This window comes from Meriones unguiculatus, chromosome 10 (assembly GCF_030254825.1).
Source record: "Meriones unguiculatus strain TT.TT164.6M chromosome 10, Bangor_MerUng_6.1, whole genome shotgun sequence".
Lineage (NCBI taxonomy): Eukaryota > Metazoa > Chordata > Mammalia > Rodentia > Muridae > Meriones > Meriones unguiculatus.
The window spans coordinates 100,911,107-100,931,568 of NC_083358.1; the positions used below are offsets into that span (position 1 = coordinate 100,911,107).

General features: G+C 42.8%; 1 protein-coding gene across 3 annotated transcripts in view; it reads left to right on the top strand.

The window, feature by feature from the left end:
• Positions 1–19,404, top strand: part of Lrig2 (leucine rich repeats and immunoglobulin like domains 2) — a 59,462-nt gene extending 40,058 nt beyond the window's left edge. The window contains exons 13-18 of one of the 3 annotated variants that reach the window (XM_060392943.1): positions 2,462–2,782; positions 4,309–4,590; positions 7,316–7,765; positions 8,912–9,061; positions 9,359–9,411; positions 9,984–10,115. In XM_060392943.1, the coding sequence (XP_060248926.1) occupies positions 2,462–2,782; positions 4,309–4,590; positions 7,316–7,765; positions 8,912–9,061; positions 9,359–9,408 (1,253 nt within the window). In that variant the 3' untranslated portion in view covers positions 9,409–9,411; positions 9,984–10,115. Of the gene's footprint in view, positions 1–2,461; positions 2,783–4,308; positions 4,591–7,315; positions 7,766–8,911; positions 9,062–9,358; positions 9,412–9,983; positions 10,272–14,643 lie in introns of those variants that run through there. The other 2 variants (XM_021634206.2, XM_021634207.2) reach the window with 2 other exon arrangements.
• Positions 19,405–20,462: the final 1,058 nt, after the last annotated feature.

The window sequence follows — 20,462 nt, forward strand, 5'->3', positions numbered from 1 at the left end:
GACTGACCTGGGTTCTTTGTAAGAACAGCCAGTGCTCCTAACTGTTTTTGCCCCTTTATGCAGTTTCCCAAGACTCAGCGTGGCCAGGCACTGGTGGGGCACACCTTTAATCTGCAGAGGCAGGAAGATCTCTGAGTTTGAGGCCAAGCTGGTCTACAGAGTGAGTTTCAGGACAGCCAGGGATACATGGAACAACCATGTCTCAAACAAAAAACAAAAAAGACTCAGAGTGTTCGCATATCTTTGAGACAGTAGAGGTAGTCATAGATGGTGTATTCTGAACATAATTCTTTTGTTTGTTTGTTTTTCAAGACAGAGATCTTGACTCTGCCTCCCACATGCTGGGGTTAAAGGCATATGCCACCTCCAACTACCCTGAATATAACATAGTTAATTTAAAAAATCTGTAATTTTCTTTTTCAACTTGGAAATTTTTTTATGTTTAAATTTTCTTTACAATGGATTGAATTCTGTTTGCATTGTCACACATTCCCCTTTGACTTGGTTTCAAATGTAAGACATACTATGTTTTTGTTTGTTTTTTGAGACAGGGTCTCACTATATATCCCTAGCTGGCCTAAAATTAACTATGCAGACCAGACCAGGTTGGTCAGGAACTCAGAGATTTGCCTGCCTCTGCTGAGATTAATGACGTGTGCTACCGCTCTGGCTCATACTATATGTTTTATACTATTCCAATTATATCTTTTAAGGCACAGTGGAATGTTACCTAGTGAAGATACTGGTTCAGCATTCTCCCCCCACCCCCCAAGATAGGGTTTCTCTGTGTAACAAGAGCTCTGGATGTCTTGGACTGATTTTGTAGACCAGGCTGGCCTCGAATCCACCAAGATCCTTTTGACTCTGCCTCCTGAGTGCAGAAATTAAAGGTATGCACCACCATGCTCCACTGGTTCAGAATTTCTATAGCAGCCTCTCAATCTATAACATTTTATTTATGATTCCATAGTACACTAACTAGTCCTAAACCAGTTTTCACTTGCATGTTTATCCTTTTTGTATTTTCACTATTTTTTGGGTGTTTTTTTCATTTATTTATTCACTTTACAGCCTTAGTGCAGCCCCCTCCATCCTCTCCACAAAGTCCTACCCTCACACCTCCTTCCCCCATTCCTCTCTCTCCTTCTCAAGGGGAAGCCCCCATGGGTACCAACATACCCTGGCACATCAAGGCTCAGCAGGACTAAGCATATCCTCTCCCACTGAGGCCAGACGAGGCAGCCCAGCTTTGGGAAAGAGATCTAAAGGCAGGAAACAGAGTGAGAGACAGCCCCTACTCTATTTGTTAGGGGACCCACATGAAATACCAGCTGCACAACTACATATGTGTAGAGGGCTTAGATCCAGTCCTGTATGTTCTTTGGTTGGTAGTTCAGCCTCTGTGAACCCCCATGGGCCCTGGTTAGTTTACTATGTAGGTCTTCTTGACCACTCTGGCTCCCTCAACCCTTCCTTTCACTCTTCCACAAGACTCCCCTAGCTCCACCTGTTGTTTGGCTGTGAGTTTCTGAATCTGTTTCCATCGGCTGCTGGATGAAGCTTCTCACAGGACAGTTATGCTAGTCTCCTGTGTGCAAGCATAGCAGAGTTATCATAGTAGAGACAGGGATTGCCTTTCTCCCATGGGGTAGGTCTCAAGTTGGGCCAGTAGTTTGCCTTTCCCTCAATCTCTGTTCCTTCTTTATCCCTACACTTCTCATAGGCAGGACAATTTTTGAGTCAAAGGTTTTATGGGTGGGTTGGTGTCCCCATCCCTTCACTGGAAGTTCTGCCTAGCTACACATATTCTCCGCTGCTAGGAGTCTCATTTAGGGTCCCCTCCATAGACTCTTGGGAGCCTCCCCTGTCCCAGAGATGCCCTCCCACTGAGTATTCTTGAGTATTATAATGTTGAAGCTATGTACAAAGTACTTTCAAGTCATGTATTTATTAGTAGTCTCCATGAAAATGAGTAGGTTTATATTCCCATTTTCTTATTATACAGAAAGGATAATGGTTATTATAAACATTTTGTGTATATATCATTATATATGGGACATAATATCATTATATATATAAATATGTATTTATATGTATGGGATGATAGAATTAGAACTTACCTTGAAATTGTTACATAAGGTTTCTGTCATCCTTAACCACCCCACCCCCCATAGGTAATTCTTAGGAAATAGAAGATTCCTGAGGGATGGTGGGAAGAGCTCTGGGTCCAGAACCTGAGTTCCAGCCACCTTTGTCACTGTCTGAAGCCTTTGAGCAAACTGACATCTGGAGTTAATTTTCCTCAGTTTTAAGAAGGGATTTGATTCCAGCTCTACAGTGTCCTTCGTATTAACATAGCCTCTATGAATGAAACTTACAGTGTTCAGTCTTTGTTTATAAAATCGGATCAGAAATAACAATAAGTAACTGACTTGGCCACTGTTGCACTTATTTCCTCTAGATGATTTTCTGAAGCCTCAGATACGGACACATCCCGAAAGCACAGTTGCATTAAGAGGTGTTAATGTAACTCTGACGTGCACTGCTGTGAGCAGCAGTGATTCACCCATGTCCACTGTGTGGCGCAAAGACAGTGAGATCCTGTATGATGTGGACATCGAGAACTTTGTTCGCTATCGGCAGCAGGCTGGAGAAGCTCTAGAATATACTAGTGTCTTGCACCTTTTTAGTGTGAACTTCACAGACGAAGGGAAATACCAGTGTATTGTTACTAATCACTTTGGTTCTAATTATTCTCAGAAAGCCAAGCTGACTGTGAATGGTAAGGAATGGTGCTACTTGACTTTTAAAACACTTGCTTTTCTACTTATGTATTTCTAGAATATACACTATGTCTATGTCTATGCTGATGGGCAAAGTGCTTTGTAATATAGATATTTTTTACATTAATATAAATCCCTTGACCAAGAAAATTATGTCGTGCCTCACATTTGGAGGGGGTCTTACTTTTCTCTCGGTTATGATACAGAAAGGGGTGGACTTTGGGTTGCCCACTGCCCTCTAGCCTCCGTTCTTTTTTTGCCCTAGGAGATACTTTATTTCCATTTTTCTTTGTCCTGAAGATATTCTTCTGATGGTCTCAATTTCTTTCCAAAACCACAATTCTCTGAAAACTATTCTGATATTGTTTACAGTATCCTCTAAAACTTGAGAAAGTTTAGGACATTTCTGGGTCCAGTGGTCTCTGTAGATCTCTGGTTATAGTGAGAACCATCTTGAAAATAAAACTCTCCTAGTGGTTATAAAAAAACTTTTCTAAAGCAGCTTGGTCCATCTATGAAGTTGAGTAAGTACTCCATTTTAGGCTGTGTGCAGTTGAAAGATATGCTTGTTCTTCTGTTCTTGTGTTTCTTTTTTTAATTTCCAGATTTTTTAAAGAGCTTGTTTTATTATTTTATGTGTATGAGTTTGCTATCATTTATGTCTGCACCACATGCATGGCTGGTACCACAGAGGCCTGAAGAGGGCATTGATCTCCCAGGACTGAAGTAACACAGTTGTAAGCTGCCATGTGGGTGCTGAGAATTGAACCCGAGTCCTGCAAGAGCAATAAGTGCTCTTTACCACTAAGACCACTCTCCAGCTCCACACCTGACTCCTGTGTGTGTGTGTTTCCTTCCTTCCTTCCTTCCTTCCTTCCTTCCTTCCTTCCTTCCTTCCTTCCTTCCTTCCTTTCCCCCTCCCTCCCACCCTTCTTCCTTCCCACCTTTCCTTCTCCCTTCCCTTTCTTCCTTGCTTCTGTTTTTCAGGACAGGCTTGGGTTTCTCTTTGTAGCCCTGGCTGTCCTGGAACTCACTCTGTAGACCAGGCTGGCTGTGAACTCACAGTGATCCACCTGCCTCTGCCTGCCTGAGTGCTGAAATTAAAAGCATGTGCCACTATGCCCAGCTATATTCCTTTTTTTCTTAAGTGAGATTTCTTAAAGAATAATGTTTTTTGAAACAGTTGTCTTGATATCTGTTGATATTAGATTTGAGTGCATCACTTGACTGTCGTAAGTGAAAGAACAGTATTAAATACTAAGTTCTAAATTGGCATTCAGAAAAGTTTTCGGCTTTCTGGTTTTCTTCTTTCCGTCAGCATGGTCAGATGGACATGATATGTATTCTAGAAATACTGTGCTCCACACACTGAAGGGCAGGTGGGAAAGACAGTGTCAAATGCTGTGTTCATTGTTAGTCCAGAGGATGTGGTTTCTCAAAGAAGAATTCTGCCTACAAGATTATTAGATTTGTGGGCATGCATGTTTTCCCTTTGCCTACTTTTTCTGTACTGTTTTTGGAACAGAGATGCCGTCTTTTCTGAAAACTCCAATGGATCTAACTATTCGCACTGGTGCCATGGCGAGATTAGAATGTGCTGCAGAGGGCCACCCAGCACCTCAGATTTCCTGGCAGAAAGACGGTGGCACTGACTTTCCTGCAGCCCGAGAAAGACGCATGCATGTCATGCCCGAGGATGACGTCTTCTTCATTGCCAATGTGAAGATAGAGGACATGGGAATCTACAGCTGCATGGCACAGAATATAGCAGGGGGCCTCTCAGCAAATGCCTCACTTACAGTGTTAGGTAAGCGTGCTTTGGTAGGACCACTGCCTCACTGGAGCCTCGGAGCTTTACATGGCTTTGGAAGGCAAGGGAAACAATTTGGAGGCTTAGGCTGTAGAGTTCTTCCTCCCATCAAGGCAGTTTTTCTGTGTAGCCCTGGCTGTCCTGGAACTCACTCTGTAGACCAGGCTAGCTCCAGACTCACAGAGATCCATCTGCCTCTGCCTCCCGAGTGCTGGGATTAAAGGCGTGTGCAACTACCACCAGGCTTACAGTGTTGTTCTTATTTTGCTACTTTATACAGGGTTATGTCAGCTGAGGGAATAGTATTTGTGGGTCAAATGACCTAAATCTTGGAACATACCCAGGCCACATATCTTTATCAAAAGCTTCAGGTCTCTTTATTCTTTTATGTTTCCTCTTTAATATTTTAATTTGCATGTTATTGGGTTTTGTTAGTTTGTTTTTTGTTTTTTAATTGTTCAGTGAGTTTGTATGGGGAGTTCTGCTTTTCCTAGAAGGATCCCAACCATTTGGTACAGTTACATACAAAACCTAAGAAAGTTTATCTTTTCTCTAATTAAGAAGAAATTTAAAATAAAAAATTATTTGTCTTCTGGTTAGATTTTCTATCTTTTCTGTGTGCTCCACATAACCTTAATATTAATTTCTTTAAAAAAATTCTTTAAAAATTCTTCTCATGTCCAGTGGGCATGGTGGCATACATCTGTAATCCCAGTACCCTGGGAGGTAGAGGCAAGCAGATCTCTGAGTTTAAGGCCAGCTTGGTCTACAAAGTGACCAGCACAGCCAAAGCTACACAGAGAAACTCTTGTCTCAAAACAAAAACCCAACTTTATACTGGGCACTGTGGCACAGTGCTGTAATCCCAGTACTAATGAGGTACACACACAGGGGCAGGAGGGTGACAACAAGTTTAGGACAGTCAGGTTTAAATAGTGAGCTCCAGGTTAGCCTGGACTATATAGCAAGAATATATCTCTAAAAATTAGAAAATCAAAAAGGATTTTCCTTGAATTTTTCATGAATAGTATTTTGTTGTATTCATTTTTGGTTTTTCTTCATTTTTGTTTTTGGAGACAGGGTCTCATATAGCAAAGGTTGGACTTGAAATTGCCTCCACCTCTCCCTACTTTTCGGGTGCTGGGATTATCGGTGTGGGCCACCTTGTTATTCTTAGTTAAAACATGTTTCTTTATGTAACTCAAATCCAAGGCAAATTATGCCATCCAGGTCTCTATTTTTTTTTTTTAGGTATAAGAGTTCTGTGGGGTCTTCTCTTCCTTCTCATCCTTCTCTTCTTTCTCATTTTCCTCCTCTCCTTCCCTTTCTTCTTCTTCCTTCTCCTTCTTCCTCTTTCTCCTTCTCTTCTTTCTTTTCTTTTTTTTTTTTTAAGATAGGGTCTCTCTCACTCTGTGACCCTGGTTCACCTGGAGAACTCATGTGTTATAGGTGAGCACCTCTGACTTGGCTGTCAAAAACCTTTCAAGTAAGTTTGTTACCTTGGAGGCTGAGGTCAGCTTGGGTTAAATAGTTGGGAACCTGGCTCAGGAACAACAGAAATCCCCAGTGCTCACTCAGTGCTGTGCCGAGCTAGTATCCTGGCCCTGCTTTACTTTATTATTATTTTTTTAATTAATTACACTTTATTCACTTTGTATCCCCCCCTAAGCCCCTCCCTCCTCCCCTCCTAGTCCCACCCTCTCTCCCCCTTCTTCACGAATGCCCCTCCCCAAGTCCACTGATAGGGAAGGTCCTCCTCTAATTCTTTTTGATCTTAGTCTATCAGATCTCATCAGGAGTGGCTGCATTGTCATCTTCTGTGGCCTGGTAAGGCTGTTCCCCCCTCGGGGGGAGGTAATCAAAGAGCAAGCCAATAAGATTATATCAGAGGCAGTTCCTCTTCCCATTACTATGTAACCTACTTGGATACTAAACTGCCATGGGCTACATCTGTGCAGGGGTCTTATGCTATCTCCATGCATGGTACTTGGTTGGAGTATGAGTCTCTGGGAAGACCCCTGTGTTCAAATTTTCTGGTTCTGTTGCTCTCCTTGTGGAGTTCCTGTCCTCTCCAGATCTTACTATTTCCCACTTCTTACATAAGATTCCATGCACACTGCCCAACATTTGGCCATAAGTCTCAGCATCTGCTTTGAGTCTGCAGGGCAGAGCCTTTCAGAGGCCCTCCATGGCAGGTTTCTAGCTTGTTTCCTGTTTTCTTCTTCTTCTTCTGATGTCCATCCTCTTTGCCTTTCGGGATGGGGATTGAGCATTTTAGTCAGGGTCCTCTCTCTTGATTAGTTTCTTTGGATGTAAAGATTTTAGTAGGTTTATCCTATATTACATGTCTATATGAGTGAGGATATGCCGAGTGTGTCTTTCTGCTTCTGGGACAGCTCACTCAGAATGATCCTTTCCAGGTCCCACCATTTGCTTTACTTTATTTTTGAGACAAGGTCTTACTAAGTTGCCCAGATGGCTATAAACTTGTAATCCTTTTGTTTTGGCTTCCTTAATAGAGTAGATGGAATTACAGCTATGCATCAACACAGCCAGTTCACATTTAGATTATTATTACAATTTTTTTGGTGTTTTTTGTTTCTGAAACATTAACTGTTAATCCTTGTTAAACTGCACATTGTTTTATACTTTTAATAGTCTAATTCTATCGGCTTTAGGGTATAAATTTCCTAACTTAGTATTTTTAATCTTTTTCTGTTAGAGACACCCTCATTTATTAGACCTCTGGAGGACAAGACCGTCACCAGAGGTGAAACAGCAGTGTTGCAGTGCATAGCTGGAGGGAGTCCTGCTCCTCGGCTCAACTGGACCAAAGATGATGGACCACTCCTAGTCACAGAACGGCACTTCTTTGCTGCAGCCAATCAGCTTCTCATCATTGTAGATGCTGGGCTAGAAGACGCTGGAAAGTATACCTGTATTATGTCTAACACTCTTGGGACAGAACGAGGACACATTTACTTAAATGTCATTTCATCCTCCAACTGTGACTCTTCTCAGAATAGCATTGGGCATGAAGATGATGGTTGGACCACAGTTGGCATTGTCATCATTGTTGTGGTCTGCTGTGTTGTGGGTACCTCTTTGATCTGGGTCATTGTTATTTACCACATGAGAAGGAAAAATGAAGACTACAGTATCACAAACACAGGTAAGTGGTACCCAGATGACAGACACATGTCGTGTTCTTAGGAATTTAGGATTTACTAGAAAATTAAAAAGCCGAGTACTGTGACTGATTACTAAGTAAGAGGTATTAGGAAATTTTTCTGACAAAATACCTAGCTTTCTTGAGGTAACAGAACCTATTTGGGGAATTTGTATATACTGTAAATGCTTTCCCCTAAATTTAGCACTTAGAATTGTATTACATGCATATTTTCTTGGTTTTCTTTCCTTCTCTTTCTTTCTTTCCTTCTTTCTTTTTTTCCTTCCCCTTCCTTCCTTCCTTCCTTCCTTCCTTCCTTCCTTCCTTCCTTCCTTCCTTCCTTCTCTTCTTTGTTCCTTCCTTCCTTCACAGGGTTTCTTTGTATACCCCTTGCTATCAGCACTTATTCTGTAGATCAGGCTGGCCTTAAACTGAGAGATCCATCTGCCTCAGCCTCCAAAGTGCTAGGATTAACTGCGTTTGTCACCGTGCCCAGCTTGTCACTGAGAGGATTGCAGTGTGTAGCCCTAGATGGCCTGGAACTTACAAACTGGCCTTGAGTTTTAAGTGATTCTCTGCCTGTACCTCCTGTATGCAGAGATTACAGGTGTGGTGAACTATGCCTAGATGGGATATGTTTTGGTTTGGTTTTTTTTTTGCACTTTCCTTTTTTAAAGCCTAAGGTTCATTTCTAGCATAGTTTTTTTTTGTAGGGAAAAGTTGAACCCTTGTGAGTTGGTTGGTCTTTTACCCCATTCAACCAGGGATCTGCAGGAGACGGGATTCAGGTAGAGAGATGGTGAAAGTGTAGCTGAGATGAGATTTTCACCTTTAGGTTTTTCTTTTGGTTACCCCTTACCCCTAGCCCCTAGTCAGTGATTCTGGGCACTGAACCCATAGCCTGTACATGTTAGGCAAGCAAAAATGGAACTCAGAAGAACTCCAGTAAAAAAAATATATATGTACATATATGTATATATATATATATACACACACACACACACATGTGCTAAGGGAAGTATGAAGAGCTGTTGGGTTCCAGGTCCATACCACTTTCCAGGCCAGTGTCAAAGGGATCACATTTTAAAATTGCCTTCTGATGCTGACTTTAGCTGCCTGAGTTTGAGAGTTACAGATGTTTCTTTACAGAGGAGCTTAATTTGCCTGCAGACATCCCCAGCTATTTGTCTTCCCAAGGAACACTGTCTGAACCACAGGAAGGCTACAGCAACTCTGAGGCAGGCAGTCATCAGCAACTTATGCCTCCTGCCAACGGATATATTCACAAAGGCACTGACGGTAGGTCCTTACTGTTCATAGTTACAATTTCAGCCTGTTCTTTTGGGTTTATTATTCCATGTATAGTTTCCCCATTAGTCTGAGTCAATATTTTAAGATAAAACATTGAAAACATTTAGGTTTGTGTAAAATGGAATGAAAATTGACTGTAGTCTTAACCAGAGAAGGCCATCTTAAAAAAAGAAACACATTAGCCTTAAACAGGGATTGAAGGGCACAGCTGAGGCTCCTGGATCTCTGTCATGACAAGAAGAGGATGTTCTGGAACCTCGGTTCAAGTGTTTCTCACCCCTTTAGAGAGGAGCATCCTTCGGATAACATCCAGAGGCATTTGGTTCTCCTGCTGACAGGTAGGTACATAGTAATGTTTAAAGGGCAAAATGACTCTTAGCCTGTAAAGGAGAACGTCAGAGGTCTATAATATGTCCTCTAGTAAAGGAACTAGGACCTCCTTTGCCCTTCTCTCCTCACACCCTCACTTCTGTAGAAAGTGAGACACAGGAGGGTAGATTTGACTAGGGATAGTTTGAGCAGCTACTGTCACTTAACCTCTTGACTCATAAAAGTAACATGGACTCTCATGTCATGGTGATGCCTTATTTGCTTTAGTTTGCTCAAGCCACACCTGTATCTCAGACAGAGGTGCAGAATTCAAGAGCATAGGCTGTGAAGCCAGAGTGCTTAGATTTAATTTTCAGCTCTTCCTCCTGTCATACCTGTCTGTAAAGTAGAGACGAGAATTGTGTCCATTTCATAGAGATGTTGTGAGGAATAAATGAGTTAATTTGCATAAAGACCTTGAAATTTCACCTGCTTTATAAAGTAAGTGTGCTCTAAGTACTATAGCTATTAAAGAAAGTTGATTATTTCAAAACTATTCCTTAACAGAAAAGCGTTTGGGTTCTTTCCATGTTATTATTAGGTGGCACGGGTACCCGGGTGATCTGTTCAGATTGTTATGACAACGCCAACATCTACTCGAGGACCAGAGAATACTGTCCATACACCTATATTGCCGAGGAGGATGTTTTAGATCAGACACTCTCCAGCCTCATGGTTCAGATGCCCAAAGAGACATTTTTGTCACATCCTCCCCAAGATGCTGCTAATCTGGAGAGTCTGATACCATCAACAGAGCGAGAGCTGTCTGCCTTTCCTACCAACCATGAGAGGTTGACTGAGAACCTTCCCTTCTCACAGATGAGCAGTGGTAATGCTTTTGTTCTATTTGGAGCTTTTGATTTCACTGATCAGCCTTTCTGTTGTATCAGTAGCATGCGCATTTAACAGGAAACAAACAAACTAATATACTAGAATAATTGCCATTGTTTATGGGTGTCAACTAGAGGTCTTTATATTTTCTCCCATCTTCATTTAAATAATAGAGAGTTGAAGTGCTAAAAGTAGGGCTTGAGAAACCTAAAATGTTTTGTTTGGCTCTTTTTCTGTCAGGCAAACAATCTCAGCATCATAATCTCGCCTCCCCACCCTGTGTCAGTAAAACATAGCTCTTTCTGGACCATGATGGGAACTATTCTCAAGTAGCTCCCTAGCTGTCCCTCTCAGAGGAAGAACATGGGGGAACGAACAGGGCACAGGGCAAAAATTACAGAGGAAGGTAAAGTATAGAGTTGCTTCCAGGGACAGTTCTGGCAGCAATAAATGATCTAACACGAGACTGAAGATATCCTCTGTATGAGACCAGTTCTAAAGATTTTTCAAGAGATATAGGTTAGAAAAGAGCACTGTAATCAAAGGTAGTCTCTTAGCTTTTTTTAGTGTCATGAAAGAACTATAAGTACAATACATCTTTTAACCTCTGGGATATCTTCATTTGGAGTCGGCTTTTAAGTAAAGAGATGAGCAAATGAGAGTGCCTTGGTGCATTGTCCATTCTTTGCCTAGGGTACTCTAATTAATTCTATCCATTGTGTGCTAGGGTTTATTAGCATTACCTTAGAACTTGTTAGAGATGTTGTGTTCCCACCCTAGACCTAGTGAATCTAAATCCAAATTTTAATAAGGCGCAAAGATTATTTGTATTCTTTGTTGTTGTTGTTGTGACAGTGTCATGCTCAAATTCAATAGCAACCCTCCTGCCTCAGTCTCCCAAGTGCAAATCCTAGGATTATGGCATGAGCCACCTCATGTGGCTTGTATTAAATTTGGGATTTTATGTGTGAGGTATTCATGTGCATGGAGACACATGCATGGGGAGACTAAAGGAGAATGTCTAGAGTTATTCAATATTGCCTTCACCCTATTTGTTGAGACAGAGTCACTTTGTAAGCCTCAAGACTGCTGGTTAAGCAAGGCTGACTGGCTAGCAAGCTCCTGGATCCTCTTGTCACTGCTCCTCAATGCTGGAGTTACAGTCATACATGATGTTGCCTGGCTTTTTGTGAGTGCTGAGAATTTGAACTCAGGCCTTCTTGTTTTCACAAGTCCTCTTATCTACTGAACCATATCCTCAGCCCCATCGTGCACATTAAATCTTGAGAAATCAGCTAGATGTGGTGGCACATTCCTTTGATGCCAATACTCAGAGAGGCAAAGGCAGGCAGATCTCTGAGTTTGAGGCTAGCCTGGTCTACAAATCGAGTCCAGACAGCCAAGGCTACACAGAGAAACCCTGTCTCTAACAACCAAAAAAATAAATAAAATAAAATCTTGAGCAATCATGCCCTAGTTTACATTCTAGGTGAATTTTGCTTTCATTTGTGGAAGTTTGTTTCCAGAATGTTAGACTAGGTTTTCCCAAAATATGTTCTCATTCTCCTCGTCCTACTCTGTGTTTGTGGGTTTATCATCTTGTACCTCCATCTTCTCAGTGCTTTGACAACACCTGAACCCAGGTTTAGTTCCCAGCACCCATATGGTGGCTCACAACCATCTATAACTACAGTTTCAGGAGACTTGATGCCCTCTTCTGACCTCTCCTGTCACCAGGCACATTTGGTACACTACACTCTGGCAAAACATCCATATACATAAAATTTTTTTTAAATATATTTAAAGAAGTACCGGCTCCATTGAACCAATGGTTATTATCTAGGTGTCATGAAACTGTCATTACAGTATGTTTTGGTTTTTTTTTTAATTTCTTTTCCATGTGTCTAGAATTTTGTACTCTATTTTGATCTTAGTTATGGTCTCTATTGGTATGATGAAACGCTATGACCTTGGGGAGGAAAGTTCATCATCAAAAGCAGTGAGGGCAGGAGCTGATGCAGAAGCTAAAGGGCTGCTGCCTACTGCCTTGCTCCCATGGTTTTGCTCAGCACTTTCTTACAGCACCCAGGACCACCAGCCTAGTAGCACCACCCATCATGGGTTGGGTCCTCCCCATCAAGCACTGCTGAAGAATATGCCATACAGGCTTGCCCAATCATTTTTTTTAACTTTTTTAATTAAATTTTTATTTTTTATATTAATTAGTTTATTTACTTTGTATCCCATCTGTAGCCCCCTCCCTCATTCGCTGCCAACCCTACCCTCCCTCATCTCCTCCCTGTCCCTCTCTTAAGTACACTATCTGACCCTAGCTTATCAGGTCTCATCAGGACTGGCTGCATTGTCCTCCTCTGTGGCCTAGCAAGGCTGCTTCTCCCTCAGCGGGGGAGTGTGTCAAAGAGCCAGCCACTGAGTTCATGTCAGAGACAGTCCCTATTCTCCTTACTAGTGTACCCATTTGGAGACTGAGCTGCCATGGGCTACATCTGAGCAGGGGGTTCTAGGTTATATCCATGTATGGTCCTTGGTTGGAGAATCAGTCTCAGAAAAGAACCCTGTGGCCAGATATATTTGTTCCTTGACTTTTTGTTGGTTCTTTATGAGTTTCACATCATGTATCCCAGTCTGACTCATCTCCCCATTCCCTCATATCCATCCTTCACCCTTGCAACCTCTCCCGAAAAATCACACACACACACACACACACACACACACACACACACACACACACGCACGCATGCGCGTGCGCATACCAAACAAACATCATGGAAGCTTTAGTATGTCACAGTGTGTCCCATAGTATCTCCCTCTGCCCACATATCCTCACTTGCAAATGTTCATTTGCAGTGAGTCAGTGGTCTTTTTTGAGAGATCTAGGTTCTATGACATCATCAATATTGGATCCTCACCATGTCTCCTTCCCATTATTGCCCTGTGTCATGGAGTTCCTGCACCGCTGAATCTGCAGGACCAGGCCTTTCACACACTCTGGCAGTTCATAGATGCAGTAGACTTTGGAGTAGGCCAACTTAAACCCTGGATCTGGGCATGGGTTGTAGCTGAGTTGATCAGCCCACTAGCTCTCCCACACCTGCATCCCACACCAGGGCAAGCTCTCCAGCACTGCTCTGCCTAAGCCACCCAGTGCTGCCACTGGCAGGAAGCAGGATCAGTTCGTCTGCTCTTATGCCTTTGGGGCCAGCTCACTCTCACCCACAGCTCCAGAGCCAGCGCTGCTGTGCTGCCCAGTCAAGGAATGGGGCCCACTCTCCCAATTGCTTCATCCTGCAAGGGGCTGGATCAGCTCTCCCACTCTTACACTCTGGGGGCTAGCTCTCCTGTGCTTTCACCACCAGGGCCAGTTACTCTGTGTGGTCCAGGTGAGGTGCAGGGCCCACTGAGTGCTACAGCCAGTGAGGTGGCAGGGCTAGCTTTTCCAGTCTCATGCACTAAGAGCCAATTCTCCCTCCCTCATGCCCTCAGGGCTGGCTCATCGGCAACCTGCCACCAGGGCCAGCTCTACTATGCAACTCAGGTAAGGTATAGGTTTCACTCTCCTGAGTACTGTAGCCAGTGAGGGGCAGGGCCAGCTCTCCCACTTTTCATGACCCTGGGACCAGCTCTCCCAACTGCTATAGATGGTGAGGGTTGTGTATGGGGGGCGGGGGTGGACATTATAGTAATACCACCTCACAGAGGGTAAGTTCCAAGGCCAGCTCTCTCATGCTTTTGCCTTTGAGTCCAGCTCACCTGTGCCCCTACCACCAGGTTCTAGTCATAGTGCAGGGCCCTCTCTTCCAAGTGCTGCAGCTGGTGAGGGGCAGAGCTATCTCAGGCTTATGAAGTCATTTTCTTAGTTGAGATCCCCTCTGATAACTTCAGCCTGTGTTAAGTTGACATAAAACTAGACAAGACAATTCTTTGCAGAAAAGCTGGTAAATAACAGGCGAAAAAGAACAGCAAGATTTCATAAAGGTTTGGTAGTTTGTGGTTCTAGTTTTTATTTTATTTTATTTTGTTGTTGTGTTTAATGTTGGCATTGTGATCTTGGTGTCCTTATCTAGGATGCTGGCATCTGTACTTTTGAGTATTGGGTTAAAAGGATACCAGGGGCTGGAGAGATGCCTGAGGAGTAAAGGGCATTTATTGCTTGTACAGAGATCCTAGATTTGATTCTCAGTTCCCACATGGCTGCTCACAGCCTCTTTCAGTACCAGACACACATGTATTACACAGAGAAAACACCCATACACATTTAAAAATTAAATTTTAAAAAAGTAGATCAGGCTTTAGGAAATTAATTTTGAAATTTCAGCTTTCACTGATGATATATCTTGTCTCATTCTCAGAAATGTTTCAGCGTCCTCTGTGGAACATGAACAGAGACCTGGGCCTACTTCCTTTCCCCCAGCAGCCTGTCCTTGAGTCATCACAGCTGGCCGAGAGGGATCCAAACTGCTCTTCGCCTGTGTCTTGCCACAGGTTACATGACCACGCTTTTGATTTTAGTAGGACTCGGAACATTCGAGACGGTGGTGAGGGCACATGAAGCTCATCCAGGAGGAGGTCCACGCAGAGACTAAAGCTAGTTAGTTCACTACCTCAGAATTGAGAAGAGCCCCCAAAGTCAGCATTTGCGCTACTCTTTGCTTCAAGTTACATCTGACCACACCAAAGTAGCCCTGATGTCTGTTTGGGCTTACACCTGGCGAAGAGAAGCAGTGGCTGACAAAAGTGTACCACAGAAATGTGCACTGCATTGAAAGTACACAGCTCTGGCAGAAGACGACATGGGCAGGTGTCCTTCCTGATGGTCCCACAGGGATGTGCCCAGGTGTGCATTGTCTGTCATGAAGGGTGTCGTTGCTGCTTAGCCTGCTGGACTAGCCCAGTCCTCAGAGTGTCCTGAGAAAGCATCACTACTTGACATTCTACTTTACCTTCCAAGCAAGAAGCAGAAATAGCTTCTGAGCTCTCATAAGTATAACTGGGATTCTCTGTGGTGCTGAGCTGAGAATAGCAGCTGAGACTTTGATATTCAAGGTCTCAGTTAGAATCCAAGTTTCACCAACTGGTACCAGATCAAAGGCTTTTGTATTCTTGTGGATTGTGTGTGTGTGTGTATGTGTGTGTTGTATGTGTGTGTGTTGTGTGTGTGTTTTGTCCCTATAACCAGGGATGTCATTGTAAATATATGTGCATTTATAAATAATTTTTCTACTCATTGACCTTGTGTGTTGGCTACAGTGTAAATATTTTTGATATGCCTAAATTATATATAATGTCTGTCTGGTTACTATATGGGCAGCAGATTCTCAAGATCACAGATTTTGCATAACTTAGTTTAGTAAGGTCTGTAAACAAAGTTTTAAGACTGTTTATTACTAGGTGTATGTAGAGAGGCAGGGTACTTAGTGAGTGATTGTGTGCTCACAGACTCAGTCGTGGTGTAATTAACTGCTTGCTTCATGCCTGAAGGTCCATGCATCCAATACTTGCCATCTGTTTACAAGTGCCAGGTGATAATCTCGTTCTAGCATAAATGTCTTGCTCTTCCAGCTCAGCAGCCTTGTCACAGCCCTGTGAGCATAGAAGATGACTTATTTTGGGACAGTCTTCTTTCAGCAGAGTACTTTGATGACAAGGAAGCCAAAGATTGTTCTTTTTCATGTTTACTTTGTTTTAATCGCCTTCACGAATGTAGCATATTAAGAAGGGAAGTGAGCTCCTGGGAGTAGATCACTCGGACGTTCTTGTGCTCTGTAAATTTAGAGTGGCTTTTTATGCGAGTTATTATTTAAGCCAAAAAGCTTTATGTAAATGAAGAATGTTAACACTAATGAAGTGTCATGTGCTTTCAGTCTATCCTCTTGAGTGTAATGCCAGCTCCCTGCTAGGTGGCTCCCAACTTGTAAAGGTGTCTATTTATAAGTAACTGTATATTTCTAGAGTTCCAAACTCACACAGTTTCTTAGCTTTTTGTCAGAAAGTTAAGATGAATTTTGGAATTTTTCCCATGCTTGTTTTAATCCTAGTTTTTTCTTTCTCAGACAGCAGCACTGTTAGTTTTTTTAACTTCTTGTTCTATTCAAACTGTCATGTTTTCTTCATTTTCACTTTAAAATGTTTCTAGTCTGGCCAGCAAGAAAATAAAAAACTGGAACATGCCCAAAAGGAAGAAAATGTATAGTGCAAAGGGATGAGACTAGAAATTAAGAGCTCGCTCGTGACACTGCTCTTGTTAGCTGTGTGTCTCTTACATGAGAGAGGTTGTTTACTAGCTGCTCCAAGCTCTCTCCAGCTCCCTCCAGGAACCAAAGAGGACTGAGCCACTTCAGTAAAGAGCTGCCTTTGTGAACTGTTAACTAGATCAAGGGTGATGCTGCTCGCTCTTACTTGAGCTGTATTTATTTTGCCAGTAGGGGACTAACAGTCTAAGAAACACTCAGGGGAGGGAAAAAATGTTCTGCTTCTAAACAGTGTCAGTAAACAAAGACTCACATCTGAATTGAAAAGTTGCCTTTTGTCCTCAGAGCTGCTGCTCACAGGAGGATCAGGATGGAGGTTTGCCTTGGTTCAGTTGTAGCCGCCATGCCACTTCTTTCGTGGTCAGGGTTCTGTGCTGTCCCATCTGTTATTGTTAGGGTAGAAAGCAGGCCCCCACGCAGTCCTCTAGAAACACTTTATCCAGCACATTGCCTCCAAGCTCCAGCAGTGGCCCTTCTGCTGGGGTGCCAGTCTGGTCTCTGAGGGTTGGTGAGATTTTGGCCCTGCCTTCCCAGATCTCTGGCTTTGCTTAACTAACTGGCTAGGAACTCATTTACAGGTGAGCCTGTCCCTGGTCTTAAACTAACAACAGATTCTAACCTTAGAGAACTGGGTTGCACACGTTTGACCAAGTGCTCTTTACCCTTCTGGTGATAGGATTAGTGTCTGCTCAGCACTTCCTCCAGGCTGGACAGGTCCACACGGGACTAAGTCAGGAACTCTGCAAAGCAAGGCAGACTGAAATTTTGAGAGAAGTGGTCTGTCCCCAGCCAGTTCCCACTTCATTTCAGTGTGGATACGTAAGCTCTCTTAATTTGTTTGTGCCCCTCTTAGGCTGATTCTACAAGTGTACCTATAAGAAGTAGCCTTTTCCTTGAACTCTAGGCCTTACCAGTGCGGATCTACACTCACCTTTCTGTTACTCATCTGCATGCAGGCTGCTATCTGAAACATGAAGTACTTGAAATCGAACCCTAGTGAATAGCTGTCCGTAAGGCCATACCTCAGAAGCTTTGCACGGGTAGTTTGGGTCAGGTAACTTTTACTCTTGGTTGGCTGTGTGTTGCCCAGGGAAGGGTTGTAAAGGATCGTTGGTCCGCATCAGGCAGTTTCAGCACTGTCAGCCATCCTTTGAAAAGGATGACAAGAAATGGCAGATGTCATCTCCGGGAAGGTGGAGTACACATCTTAGTCTAATAATTACACTTCCCTGATAATGGAAATAGTCTGCTTTTGGGGGAGGTAGGTGCAGACGTTAATTGCTGACCATCTGAAGAAAGTGATGGAGGGAGCATGGGCAGCGCTATAATGTCATTAGCTTGTCCTTTGATCTTTGTGTTCTGTTTAGTTCACTTCAGATTTTTTTTTTTTAATCGTTTGGAACTTTGGTTAACAAAGGAATCTGATCTGTGTTCATTGCTAAAAACATGAAATGTTGGCATTTTTTTCTGATAAAATCCTATACTTCTGACATAAGTGTCATTACAAAAAATTTAAATCAATGTTTTCATTTTTTTTTCTGAATTTTATATATATTTTTAGCACCCACTGACCTTGAACTCTCAGTCTCCTGCCTCGCTCTTTCAAATGTGGAGACTGTAGGTATGTCTGACTTGATTAATTTTTATTCTTTCCTAAGGAGGCAGCTGGAGTTGAGTTGGTTTAGTGTTCCGCTTCATGTTTTACCTAAGTGTGTGAGGATGGCCTTTTCTCATGATTGAATATTGAGAAAATATTCACTGACGTGCTGCATTGGCAAGAAGTAACAGATCAGTGTGCCTGTCACGTCTTCATACCCCACCCCCGCCCCTTGTGCTGGGATTGAGCCTATAGCTTCCTGATGCCAGCTGCATGCTCTTCCACTGAACCCAAGTCCCGCATTTGTTCTCTTTTTATGTGAGACACAGTCCATCCTTTGGCCTTTGTTTTCTCTTTTGGCAGTCCTAGGGACTGAGCCTATAGCTTCCTGCATACCAGGCCAGTGTTCTACCTTTGAGCTGCAGCTTCAGCTAAATATTATTTTGCTGCAGATGAATGGGTGGTTATAAAGAAACAATGGGACCATAAATAGTTGAGCTGGTGTTTTCTGTTAGATGGTCTCTTTGCCAGGCCATTTTGGTGGCATGCTTCCACCGCCCTCTCTACTTCAAACTTTTTGTTTGGAACATGATCTTAATATACAGCAGTTAGCTCAGATTTACTTTTTCTTTTATTCTATTTTGGACATTTATCTGGTTCACTGACTGAAGTACCAAGTTTCCGAATTAAGGATGTATTAGGACCTGTACTTGGAACATCTGGAAACCCAGGAAACACTTGTAGGTTTTTGAGAAGGTGGGAGGGAAAGAGATGTTGGTGTGTGGTGTCCTAGGAGTCAAACCCAGGCAAGCACTCTCAAGGTCTACGTGTTTTAGGTTAAGATTTGGATGCACTCCTTCCATTGACCATTGTTTCTTCGAAGTCCTGATAATCATGGTGAAGAGGGGTTTGACTTGTCTCTGCCTGTTTTTGGATGTGAAGTGATCTTGTAGCAGCTGTAACTGTTTTCAAAGAGAAGCTGATCTTCAGGTGGCTAAGTGCCCTTGAAATATCTTATGGCTACTGGAGATGGCCTCTTCACCCGCTGAGTGACTTCTCTCTGCTGCCCTCTGTTCTCTTCCCCAGTAGAGAATGTCAGGCTGAGCAGCCCTGGGGTAAGGCGTCTCTAAAGAGAAATACAAAGCCAAATTGTTCAGTGTGTCTGTTTCCTGGTATCCATTATATTTTCTCACATAAGAATGTATATTTTATAGAGCATGTGTTCACCCTGTCTACTGTGATGTCAATAAAGCTAAAACATAAGATTCTCTGGTCTTCTCTTGCCTGAAGTATAGGAATGAATACGAATAATGAGTTTGTTTGGGCCCTTTGGAGGGGAGTTTTCAAGTAGTTAAGTTAACATGAGTAGCTTGCTTTTCTCTAGCTGTCACCAAGTCCTACTTGGAGGCTGGAAGTGCCAGCTGTGGCTCGCCTCCTTGTCCCTCCTGGGGTTCACTGTGGTGCTGGGAGACAAATGGACTCAGCAGTCATGAAAGTGTTCTTTGCAAAGGGGAAATTTGAGACCAACATTTTCTAGTCTGGTAAAATCTTTGGTTAACATAGTATTTCAGTGTTTCACTATTCTGTATCTTTGTTGCTCTGCCACCTCAGGGACTTGGCTCTTTGGGGTGTCAGCGCTTTGAAGACTGGGCTTGTCACACTGATGTCATTGTGTGCATCTACCACACTTTGGGAAGCACTCACATGAATGTCCCAGCAGTCTGGGGTTATAGATGAGGCAGACATCTTTAATCTGCATTGTGTAGTTAAGGAAGCTGCCTCAGTGAAGCTATGTACCCAGTGGCAAGAAGCTATGAGGCAGCGAGGCTAGGATTTGAAGCTAGGTTCAGACTGACAGGGCTTTTCTGCTAGGACACCTTCTGGTTCTGAGTACCGTGACTTGGCTGCAGTCCAGAGGACTCAGATGGAGGCACTAGTCATTCCCAGTGTGAAAGTGTGAACTAGAAAATTCATGATGTTTTACTAAATTCTGATGGAAAAATAGTTCATTTTGTTCTCTTGTAAGAGAGAATGCAAAAACATCCCCAACACCATGGTTTTATTCCTTTTTCTTTGCTTTTTGAGTGGAATATGCTAGGGCCTTCTAGCAATATCCTGCTGTTATAAAAATGCCTGTCACACTGAAAGTATTTTGAAGTTTATAACCTAGTACTGAACTATCCATACCATACAGCATGCTTACCTGCTATGGATCAGTACTTTTATAAAACACGAGTGAATATTGAGGAAAAAATGAAATAAAAAGACAGTACAGGGTGGATATGTTGGTACATGTCAATAATCCTAGCACTTGGGAACTGGA